Source organism: Saccopteryx bilineata, chromosome 6 (genome assembly GCF_036850765.1).
Source record: "Saccopteryx bilineata isolate mSacBil1 chromosome 6, mSacBil1_pri_phased_curated, whole genome shotgun sequence".
Classification (NCBI taxonomy): Eukaryota; Metazoa; Chordata; class Mammalia; order Chiroptera; family Emballonuridae; genus Saccopteryx; species Saccopteryx bilineata.
Genome location: NC_089495.1, coordinates 78,367,842 through 78,380,913, shown reverse-complemented (window position 1 = coordinate 78,380,913; position 13,072 = coordinate 78,367,842). Strand labels below are relative to the sequence as shown.

At 35.9% G+C, this 13,072-nt stretch overlaps 1 protein-coding gene across 4 annotated transcripts in view; it reads left to right on the top strand.

The window, feature by feature from the left end:
- PIBF1 (progesterone immunomodulatory binding factor 1) overlaps positions 1–13,072 on the top strand; it is a 238,431-nt gene that overhangs the window by 42,458 nt on the left and 182,901 nt on the right. For all 4 annotated transcript variants that reach the window (XM_066237052.1, XM_066237053.1, XM_066237051.1 and 1 more), the window contains exons 7-9: positions 3,547–3,655; positions 3,914–4,095; positions 5,611–5,736. In XM_066237052.1, the coding sequence (XP_066093149.1) occupies positions 3,547–3,655; positions 3,914–4,095; positions 5,611–5,736 (417 nt within the window). The remainder of the gene's footprint in view (positions 1–3,546; positions 3,656–3,913; positions 4,096–5,610; positions 5,737–13,072) is intronic.

Sequence of the window (13,072 nt, the reverse complement as noted above, 5' to 3'; positions counted from 1 at the left end):
TTTCTACAATTAATTCTGTGTAGCAGTTAAATGATTAAATAAGATCTTTATCTATGTGGGTAAATGAAATACAAAGCATTAAATTTTGCAAAGCAAAGCCCTGGCCGGTTGGCTCAGCGGTAGAGCGTTGGCCTAGCGTGCGGAGGACCCGGGTTCGATTCCCGGCCAGGGCACACAGGAGAAGCGCCCATTTGCTTCTCCACCCCTCCGCCGCGCTTTCCTCTCTGTCTCTCTCTTCCCCTCCCGCAGCCAAGGCTCCATTGGAGCAGAGATGGCCCGGGCGCTGGGCATGGCTCTGTGGCCTCTGCCTCAGGCGCTAGAGTGGCTCTGGTCGCAATATGGCGACGCCCAGGATGGGCAGAGCATCGCCCCCTGGGGGGCAGAGCACCGCCCCTGGTGGGCGGGCCGGGTGGATCCCGGTCGGGCGCATGCGGGAGTCTGTCTGACTGTCTCTCCCTGTTTCCAGCTTCAGAAAAATGAAAAAAAAAAAAAAAATTTTGCAAAGCAAAAAATACATGTGCTTATTTTTTAATTTTTTAAAGCAGTTTTCTATTTTCTAGCATAACATAATGTTCTCAGTTTTATTTTGTAATTTCATTGCCTCAGCCCTTTCTATAAGGAGTCCTGATTCCTTTTAATGAGGAATACTATTCATAAATTAAGTTTTGGATGCTGGTCATTGCTTCATTGGTCATTGTTTCTAGGCCCTTTCAGTAGGCAGAGGTGATGGAGAGGAATCAGGTAGGATGGGAGAGCTTAACACACTGTGGAAAAATCATACTGATATTTCTAATTCTAATTCAACACCACAATAGCTGTTTTGAAGGGGCTCCAACTGGCCAAATATGGTGCAATTTAAATATCAAAATGAATATTAACAATAATGTTACCATCCATGGAATAGAATAAGAATCCCTGAGTAGATGCTAATAATAAAGAAGATATTTATATGTAAAATGTCAATAAATTTATATGCATATTAGAATTACTGTTTTCTAACTTCATAATACTATTTATAGACTCAGAATCTAATGTAAACTAAAACCATGGCAAGAAGTATGTTTGGGAACAGAATATTCAATTTCAAAGTAGGTACCCATAGATTACTTATTAAATGCAAAAAGCAAGAAGGTACCTTTATACTTGAGAACTTTGGCAGGTACAATCTTGGGCAAATGATCTAAATTACTATCAACAGTCAGTGGATCAAGTAACATCATGTGCCTCTTTATGTGATCTACGAAAAACACATTATTACTTATATAGTATTCTTGCCCAAAGTGCTTAATATGAATCTAATCAATGTCATGAAAGGCTAAGGAACTGTTCAAGGTTAAAGGAAACTAAGGACACATGACATCCAAATGGAATGCATGATAATACATTGGATCCTCGACCAGTGAAAAATTGCCATTAAGAATTGTCCAGGCCCTGGCCGGTTGGCTCAGTGGTAGAACATCAGCCTGGCATGTGGAAGTCCCAGGTTCAATTCCCAGCCAGGGCACACAGGAGTAGCATCTATCTGCTTCTCCACTCTTTCTCCTCACCTTTCTCTCTGTCTCTCTCTTCCCCTCCTGCAGCCAAGGCTCCATTGGAACAAAGTTGGCCCGGGCACTGAGAATGGCTCCGTGGCCTCCACCTCAGGTGCAGCTCCTGCTGCAATGGAGCAATGCCCCAGATGGGCAGAGCATCGCCCCCTAGTGGGCATGCTGGGTGGATCCTGGTTGGGTGCATGCGAGAGTCTGCCTCTCTGCCTCCCCGCTTTTCATTTCAGAAAAAAAAAGAATTATCCAGTTGATAATTTTGAAACTGGATTGTACATTTAAATACATATTGCATTAGGGCTAACTCTCCTGAATTTGATTGCTACTCTGCTTATATAAGCAAATATTAATCTTGGGAAATTTAGAGTGAATTATTTAGAGGTAAATGGACATAATGTTTGCATATAACTCTTAAATAGTTGGGAGAAATGCATATGTATATGTATGTAGATGAGCATACCTGTGTATATGTGTGTATCCATATATAGTTATTCACATATATGAACAACAAAGAATAAATATGACAAAGTCATGTATAGTAAATAATACAAAGTAAATATAAAACATTAACAATTGTTGAGTAATATGTAAAAAATGTAGAAACACTAAATTCATCATTTTATTATGGGGATGATATAGTAACAGTGAGGATAATGTAGAAAACTTCAAGTTTACTCACAATATTCTTTCTATTTTAAGAAAACTTTAATCTAAATATAGACAAATGTTAATTTTTATCAACTATGGATAGCAAGTTTATGGGTCTTTTGCTATATTGTGATTTTATAATTTTACATTTAAAAAACCCATAGCAAAGAGAGCATGATTATTAACTTGTGACAATGAAAACATCTGCATATAAAAGCACAACATACTTAAAGTAATATGTACCAAAATATAATACTGATAGTCATCTTTAGTTAGTGAGTTTAAGGATGATTGTTATTTTTAACTTGTGCTTTGCTCACTTTTCTCATTAAACACAATACTTTGTTAACTAGAAGAAATATATCTTTCTAAATGAGTTATTGGAAACCTAATGAAAAGTAAAACAATTCTTAATAACCCTCTCCATGGATATACCAAGTGAGTAAGTGAAATAAAGTGCAAAGGAACTGATTCTGGCTGGAGAGGTAACTTAAGAGTAAGAAATTTATTTCTCTGCTCATTTTTAAAGAAATCTAAAATAGGTTTGGTCCAATTCTTGGTTTTACTGTTGGGGGAAAGATCTGGTTTGAATATAGAAAATAGAATCTCTAGGTAATTATAAACAATTTATAAATGAAAGATTTATAAGAAACCTGCCTGTGTATCTGCTATTCAATCTGAGTGATGAGTTAAGGTCTTTTTGACCCAGAACTGAAAGCATCGAGCCATGTATAAATTCTTTAAAAAGTTGGGCTTCAAGTTAAGATTGAAAATGATTAGTGAAAAGCTATCAGAATGTACCTTATTTAGAAAGTATTATTATTTACTTTGCTGACTGGTGTAGTTTACATATTTTTAAAGATAATAAATATAAATAAAGATAATAAAGTATGTAGCTGGAAAAAATCTTGAACAGTCTTCTATATTTGAAAAGCAGATACTGTATTGTTTATTGAATGACACTAAAGCCCCACAACTAGTATCTTTGTTCAGTTTCCTGGAACATAGTTAACATTTTTAAAATATGCATTGTAAAAAGAGATGTAGCCTGATCTGTAGTGGCGCAGTGGGTAAAGCGTCAACCTGGAACACTGAGGTCGCAGTTCAAAACTCTGGGCTTGCCTGGTCAAGGCTCATGTGGGAGTTAATGCTTTATGCTCCGCCCCCCCTTTCTCACTCTCTCTCTCTCTCTTTCTCTCTCTCTTTCTCTCTCTCTTTCTCTCTGTCTCTCTCATTCTCTTTTTCTCTCCTCTGTAAAATGAATAAAATCTTTTAAAAGTAAATGTAAACCTTATATGTATATTTGAATTTTATATTAGTAAAAATGAATAAAAAATGTATTTGAATTTTTTAGTGAACGTGATGCACTTGAACAGGAAGTAAATGAGTTAAGGAGAAAACATGAAATACTTGAAGCCTCTCATACAATTCAAGCTAAAGAAAGAAGTGACTTATCAAAAGAGGTAAACTCATTTGTGTTTTATTGCACAATGATTGTGGACATAGGACAGAATTGTAGGAGGACCGTTTTTTCCTTTTTAATGTAGTTGCCTAGAAGAAGAGCCTTTAGTAGCTAACTGTGCTTGGGTAAAAAAATGCAGGGTGAGAATTAGCCCTTTTTATGTGGTGAGCAAAAGCACAAATGAAAGAAAATAATACAGTAAATGTTTAAAAGTAAAATGACATTGCTCTGAATGCTGTCTGTCTCTGCATATATGCAGGTAGCCACCTTACAGCACACTGTTACCTTACTGCAGAAGGATAAAGAATATCTCAATCGCCAAAACATGGAGCTCAGTGTTCGCTGTGCCCATGAAGAGGACCGCCTGGAAAGACTTCAGGCTCAACTCGAAGAAACCAAAAAGGCTAGGGAAGAGATGTATGAAAAATATGTAACATCCAGGCAAGATTTCCATTATTTTATATATAAATAGATATTAACGCCAACTTCTTTGTGGGAGAACTTGCATTCGGGAATAGTGATTTTTATGTTTAAGGTCTATAGGATGTTGTTAAGATAATACGAACTTCATTTTTGTTTTCTTTTAAGGTATTATCTCTTTATTTTTTAAGGGGAAGAGTTAAAGGGGAGAGAGAATCATCAAGTTGTTGTTCGCTTAGTTGTACCATCGATTGATTCTCCTGTGTGCCCTGATTGGGGTTCGAACCAGCAACCTCAGAGTAGAGCCAGTACCCTTGAGATTGTACTGTAGACCATGGCGCTCTAGGCCAACAGTATCCACTGTGCCACCAGCCAGGACAAGATGTTCTCATTCCAATTTATTTTTCTTAAAATGTTGTGGCTTTTCCAACCAAAAGCCTTTTAGGTAGGGATATATACATATACTGTAATTATTTTTATTTATTTTATATTTTACAACATAAGCTTCTTGATTGCCTATAACTTAAGATCTCTATATACATGTTTTTGAAAATAAAGTATATAAGTGTCTCCATAGAGATACCTTTTCAAAGAAAATCTAATCATACAGAGCCTGACGAAACTGACTTTTTCCTAACTGTGACACAAAAAGAAGATGAGGAAACAGCACTCCGTACTGTTTGAAGACACAGGCTCTGGACTCAGACCCCTCTATTTCACTTGTCTTCTCACTTCAACTAGATATATAAGCTACTAGAGTAACTTCATATTAATAGCCCTTATAATCCTTGAGTATTTATTTTTAGCAGTACATCAAAAACTAAAACAAATTCTAAATTTTATCCTTTAAGACTTTACATATTCATGACTTTTTTCCTAGTCTGTGGTATTTTTTATTTGTTTGTGTTTCTGCTAATACCCTGTGTAATGTTTTGTGACTTTGCTGAGAGATCACAGTGGCTAGGTTTTTGTGCTTTGAAGGAAAAGTTTTCTAAAGACTCAATTAGAGTCATTTTGTTCTTATGTATTTTTTTAATACAGGGTTGGGCAAAGTAGGTTTGCAGTTCAAGTGGAAAATAATACAATAAATAATAATACAAAAACAACTATGTTTCTCATACTCACAACTATTACCTACTTTTGCCTCACCCCGTATTATTTGTCTGGCAGCCTACACCATGCCAGTTTATATTTCTAAATGAAGGCCATTCCATATGTGTCAGTTTTCAAATCTCCAACCATATTCATTAAAAACTGTTAGTAAAATATTTTTGAAGATGAGTAATTATTCAAAATTAGTTAGCTAACATTTCATGTAGTAAGTAAGCCTTAAGGACAGACTGTTTAAAAGGAAATCTTAGATGAGACTAGTTGGAATAGTATTTTTAGGAATTACAAAACTTGATATGTAATAGCTATGTTTATCAGGCACATGGTCTTTAGATCATATTTGCCATATTACAATCTTACATGAACAGCAAAGAACTATTTTTTTACAAAAATAAATTCATGGATATTTCTTTTGATTCTTTGCAGAGACCATTATAAAACAGAGTATGAAAATAAACTCTCTTATGAACTGGAGCAAATCAAATTGAAAACTAATCAAGAAATTGATCAACTTCGAAGTGCCTCTAGGGAAATGTATGAACGGGAAAACAGGTAAAAAAAAAAAAAAAAGAAATTTATGGGATATTTTATTTATCCTTATTTGAAGCTTATAGTTTTGTTGAAATTAAGCTTTATTTTGTGATATAATGTCTTTTTGGACATTAAAGAAAATTTATCATAAATATAAATATAATTGAACATTAAAGTTTTAAGGTCTTTGATAATTAGCTTAGAACATGGTTTATCAGACCATAGGTCTCTTTACTCTGGAATTCCCATTATCCCTTTATTACCTTGATAACTTGTCTTTTTGCCTTTACCTCAGTTCAGATTAAGGACAGATGAAAGGAAATTAGAGAGTACTAACAGATGCCAGTTCTTCCTGTAACCATACCTAAAATCTCCAGGAAAATTTTAAACTAGAATAATTATATGAAATATTGCGTATACCTCAGTTGCCTGCTGGTCCTGAAAGTCATCATGTGAAATAATGTTAAAGAAGTCTATTCATGAGTCACCAGCAGACATGACTAGGAATGAAAGCCTCAGAGAGATGCAGCGCTGCTGGTTTGGAAGATGGAAGAAGGTCATGAGGCAAGAAATGTGGGTGTCCTCTAGAGGCTGGAAAGGATCTGGCCCAAGTTGATAGATGGCAGCGGAGTAGGCAGATGCAAAGACAGCAACCTCCTGTGACCAAACTGGATTACAAATTAATTTAAGAACAATCACCATGAAAAACCAACTTTGGACTAAAAGAACAGGACTCGAAAACCAAGAGCACAGAAGAATCCACACCAAGCCTGGTAGGGAGTGCAGGGGTGCGGTGGGGGCTTCCCAGCCCCCAGAAGTGAGGGGAGGCTGAGACTGAGGGTCCAGAAGTTCTCTCATTGAGAGAAGAGAAACCCTGAGAGGTGGGAGTCCTCAGGCCCAGGACCGGAGCCCCAGCCTAGAAACCAAGGGACTGGAGGAGACAACCTGACAGCATTGAGTGGGGAGAAGAGCAAGAGTTCTGTCTGTGGGAAGTGGCTGGTGAAAGGAGTAGCAGCTTTAAAGAGCCAGTGGAGAAAATATTGCTCACAGCTACTTGCCTGGGCTCTGGGGTCGAGGAGGGCTGAGAGGACTGGTCTTGCGTGGGGAGAGTGGGGAGATTGAGACACGGGGACACAAATGATGGTGGAGAGAAGAAAACCTGAACTGAGTCATTCTGTAGTGCCAAGGCGGCCATAGCTGGGGGAGCGGTCGCCCCCTCCTTCCTCCACAAGCCTATTGTGGAATCAGTTGACCCACCTCCAAAGAGCTCTCCAATCAGCGTGAAAGGTTGATCAGAAAGGAAGAAGTAAAGGGGAGGGGCAGTAACTCAGGTTTCCAAGGAGACCTGAGCTACACCTCCCCCTTCATACAGAGAATGCACCCTGCCCTCGGAGAGACAGTGGGTAAATCACACCTTAAGGTTCTCAGAGGTCACACCCACCGCATTCCTGGATAGAGTTTCAACTGGGGCCAAAAAAATAAGATACACCCACTTCCCTCCTCCTAAACACAGATGCTTCCTGCTGGACTCAGCAAACAAACAGCAGAAAAATTAAGACTTTAAAACGATTCTACTAGTTAAGGAGAATTAAAATCTGAGCAACCAGCAGAGGCTAAGGAATAAAGGCCTGGAGGAGAAGCCGCATTCCATAAACCAACCTCAGACCCACAACTCTAACAAGCTTGCAGACCGCACACAGAAAGAATCGAAAGACAGAGGAATGTAAACCATATGAATCAACAAGAAAAATCCCCAGAAAAAGAAGTGAATCAGATGGAAGTAACCAAATTACCAGATGCAGAGTTTAAAATAATGATTGTGAGGATGCTTAAGGATCTCAGAGCTACAATGGATGCACTTAATGAGCACCTAAATAAAGAAATTACAGGCATCAAAAAGGACACTGAAATCATAAAGAATCAATCAGAATTGGCAATTACAATATTAGAAATGAAGACTACACTAGAAGAAATAAAGAGCAGGCTGGATGAAGCAGAGGATCGAATCAGCAAATTAGAGGACAAGATAAATAAAAACACAGATATAGAGCATCAAAAAGAAAAGAGGCTCAAAAAGTCTGAGGAAACTTAAGAGAACTCTTAACAACATGAAGAGAAATAACATCCTCATCATAGGGGTACCTGAAGAAGAGAAAGAACAAGGGATAGAGAACCTGTTTGAAGAAATCATAGCTGAAAACTTTCCTAAAGTGATGAAGGAAAACATCACACAAGTTCAAGAAGCACAGAGTCCCAGTAAAGAGAAACCCAATGAGGCCTACATCAAGACATAGCATAATTAAAATACCAAAGTTAAGAGATAGAGAAAAAATACTAAAAGCGGCAAGAGAAGTCAGTTATCTATAGGGGAGCCCCCATAAGGATGACATTGACTTTTCAACAGAAACAGTTGAGACCAGAAGGGAATGGCAAGAAATATTCAAAGTAATGGAAAACAAGAGCCTATAACCAAGGCTTCTTTATCCAGCAAGATTATCATTTAAAATTAAAGGGAAAATAAAAAGCTTCCCAGACAAAAAAAAAAAAAAAAACTCAAAGAATTCATTACAACCAAAACAGTGCTGCAGGAAATGTTAAGGGGCTTGCTGTAGAAAGGGCAAAGGAAAAAAGAAATCGAGAAAAAGAGGATTATAGATCTAAAGAATAAAATGGCAGTAAACAACTACATAACAATAATAACCTTAAATGTAAATGGATTAAATGTTCCAATCAAAAGAATAGGGTAGCTGCATGGATAAGAAAACAGGACCCATACATATGCTATCTACAGTAGACCCACCTCAGAACAAAATATACACATAGACTGAGGGTAAAGGGATGGAAAAAAATATATTTCACACTAATGGAAAGGAAAAAAAAGCTGGGGTAGCAATACTAATATCTGACAAAATAAACTTTAAAACAAAGGCTATAGTAAGAGATAAAGAAGGTCACTACATAATGATAAAAGCATTACAACAGGAAGGTATAACTGTTATAAATATATATGCGCCTAATATAGGGTCACCTAAATATATAAAACTGATTTTGATGGACAAAAAGGGCAAGATCAACAACCAATACTTCAATAGTAGGGGGTTTTAATACCCCACTAACATCAATGGCTAGAACCCCCAGACAGAAAATTAACAAAGAAGCAGCAGCCTTAAATAACACTAGATCAGCTGGATTTAATAGATAACTTTAGAACAGTGGTTCTCAAAGTGTGCACCAGAGTGCACTGGTGCACCCTAGAAGATTTCCAGGTGCTTCCTATGGTATTCCAGAGAAATATGTGCCTGTTGGGGACCAAAGAACCACAGGGTTTTTGGAGTTTAGATTTTTGGGGGACAGGGGTGTGAGGAATTGGCTAAAGCTGACAGTCTGCCCAATCCCTCACCTCACTTGCCTGATTAGGTTGCAAAAGGCTGTTAAGCTGTGGTGCTGGATTGTTTACACTACCCCCCATGTTCCCCAAAAGACTGGAGGCAAGTTTCTTCTATCCTTTGTTTGGTATAAAGTTAAGATGATATGTATGGTGGGGGTTTTCTGCACTTGGTAAAATTCTTGGGTTGCCTTGGAAACATGATCAAAGATCTCATTGATTTCCTAATGACCCACTTTGCCCTATAAATAAAGTAAGATGTGATTTTTGGGCATACTTTGTTCCTGCCTGCAGCAATTACAGGCCCTCCTGACCACGTATCTTCTTAATTCCACGAATTTTCTTAATTCTGCACCATTCCCATTTGAGACCTGGAATTACTAGCTGCACTGGTTCACAGCATGTGCCCAGATATAAAAATAAATATAGTTACTCTATTACACCATTTCATTACCAAAATACCGCTTTTTGTTAACACATCATTATATTTATTTTTAACACATCATTATATTATTTTTAGATAAGTACACCCCAAAAATGGATAGATTTCTTATAAAGAAGCATGATATTGAAGAACCCGATTCTGGAAGTGAGCAATAGTTAAGTGTAAATAAAAAAGGACTTGAAGGCAGAATTTAATTTATAGCATTTTCTATCACTTCACACTGAACAATACGATTAGATTAGAAACCCATTCATGGAAGCTTCAAGTGATTTTGGTTTAACATTAATAGAAGAAGAAGAACTGGCAGCTATAGCCACTGATTGTAGATTGATGATTAAACACAAGGAATTGTCTCTTGAAGCCTTTTGGAGTTCTATAAAAGAAGAATATGTGGCAATATCTAAAAAAGCTTTGAACATTTTACTACAATTTTCAACATCCTATTGATATGAATTAGGATTTCTTCAATGTATTAACAAGGAAATAAGAGTTTGCCTTTCAAATATATGCCCAAACATTGAAGAAATCACTAGGACACATCAGGCTCATGTTTCTCATAAACACAAGAATGAAAAAACTTAACACATTCGCGCTGGGACCTGCCAAATTATTAAATCTTACTAAGAATATATATATATCTATATATATATACATATATACACACACACACACACACACACACACATATATATGATAACATTTTTGTCATTTTTTAAATTTTTTAACCCTTCTTTATTATGAATTCTAAAAAGCATAACTCAAGAAATGTAATATAAAAATGCATTTTAATGTCACAATAAATTTAATTATGTCATTCTTATTTAATTACCATAAAAGCATGCTTGGACTTTATATTTTTTCTTTAATATTGGACTTAATCATTTAACATATTTATCAGACATTTGTATATAGTACGCCTACAATTATCTGTAGTATTTTAAATGCACCCGACTTCAAAATGTTTAAGAACCACTGCTTTAGAACCTTTCACCCCAAAGCAGCAGAATATACATTCTTTTTAAGTGCTTATGGTACATTCTCTAGGATAGACCACATGTTAGGACACAAAACAAGTCTTAATAAATTTAAGAAGATTGAAATCTTATCAAACACCTTCTCTGACCACAACAGCATGAAACTAGAAATCAACTACAATAGAAAAACTGGAAAACATTCAAACATTTGGAGGTTAAATAACATGCTATTAAATAATGAATGAGTTAACAATGAAATCAAGGAAGAAATAAAAAACTTCTTTGAAAGAAATAAAAATGAACATACAACAACTCAAAATTTATGGGACACAGCAATAGCAGTCCTGAGAGGGAAGTTCATAGCATTACAGGCATACCTTAAGAAGAAGAAAAAGCTCAAATTAACTACTTAACCCTGAACCTAGAAGAACAGCAAGTAAAGCCCAAAGGAAGTAGAAGGAAGGAAATAATAAAGATTGGAGTGGAAATAATTGACATAGAGGCAAAAATAATAATGAAGAAGATCAATGAAACCAAGAGCTGTTTCTTTGAAAAGATAAACAAAGTTGATGAACCTTTAACCAGACTCACCAAGAAAAAAAGAGAGAAGGCTCAAATAAATAAAATTAGAAATGAGAGAGAAGTAACAACTGACACAGCAGAGAATCAAAGGATCATAAGAAAATACTGTGAAAAACTGTATGCCCAAAAATGGGACAACTTCGATGAAATGGATAAATTCCTTGAAATATATAATCATTCAAAAATCAATATGGAAGAATCAGAAAACCTGAACAGACCAATTACACCAAAAGAGATTGAAACACTAATCAAAAAACTCCCAAAAAACAGAAGTCTTGGACCTAATGGCTTCACTGGCGAATTTTACCAAATATTCAAAGAAGAACTAACTCCTATCCTTCTCAAGCTATTTCAAAAAATTCAAGAGGAGGAAAAACTTCCAAACTCCTTTTATGAAGTGAACATAATCCTCATTCCAAAACCAGGTAAAGACACTACAAAGAAAGGAAACTATAGGCCAATATCTCTGATGAACTTAGATGCTAAAATTCTCAACAAAATATTAGCAAATCAGTTCCAGCAATACTTGAAAAATATCATACATTATGATCAGGTGGGATTTATTCTAGGGAGACAAGGCTGGTACACTATCTGCAAATCAATCAATGTAATTCAACACATAAACAAAAGGAAAGATAAAAACCACATGATAATATCAATAGATGTAGAAAAAGCATTTGATAAAATCCAGCACTCATTTATGATCAAAACTCTAAGCAAAGTGGGAATACAGGGAAGATACCTCCATATGATAAAGATCATCTATGACAAACCAATAGCCAACATCATACTCAATGGGAAAAAATTAAAAGCAATCACCTTAAAACAGGTACAAGGCAGGGTGCCCCCTTTCACCACTTTTATTCAACATAGTTCTGGAAGTCCTAGCCACAGCAATCAGACAAGAAGAAGAAATAAAAGGCATCCAAATTGGAAAAGAAGAAGTAAAACTTTCATTATTTGCTGATGATTTGATACTGTACATAGAACACCCTAAAGTCTCAGTCAAAAAACTACTAGACCTGATAAATGAATTGAACAAGGTGTCAGGATATAAAATCAATATTCAGAAATCAGTGGCATTTATATACACCAACAATGAACTGTCAGAGAAATTAAGGAAACAATCTCCTTCACTATTACAACCAAAATAATAAAGTACCTAGGAGTAAATTTAACCAAAGGGGTTAAAGACCTGTTCTCGGAAAACTATAAAACATTAATAAAAGAAATCAAGGAAGATACAAACAAGTGGAAGCACATACCGTGTTCATAGATAGGGAGAATAAATATTATTAAAATGTCTATACTTCCCAAAACAATATATAAATTCAATGCAATTTCTATTAAATTACCAATGTAATACTTCAAAGATATAGAACAAATATTCCAAACATTTATATGGAACCAAAAATGCACATGAATAGCCTCAGCAATCTTGAGAAAGAAAAATAAAGCGGGGGGTGGTATCATATTTCCTGATATCAAGTTATATTCCAAGGCCATTTTTCTTAAAACAGCTTGATACTGGCATAAGGACAAGCATACAGAGTAATGAAACAGAACAGAGAACCCAGAAATAAACCCACACCTTTAAGGACAATTAATATTTGACAAAGTAGGTAAGTACATACAATGGAGTGAAGATAATCTCTTTAATAAATGGTGCTTGGAAAATTGGGCAAATACATGCAAAAAAAATGAAACTAGACCACCAACTTATACCATTCACAAAAATAAACTCAAAATAGATAAAAGACTTGAATGTAAGTCATGAAACAATGATCATCTTGGAAGAAAACATAGGCAATAAGCTCTCTGACATCTCTCACAGCAATATATTTGCTGATTTAACTCCACAGGCAAGTGAAATAAAGAACAGTATGAACAAATGGGATTATATCAAACTAAAAAGCTTTTGCACAGCTAAAGACAATATGAACAAAATAAAAAGACAACACACACAATGGG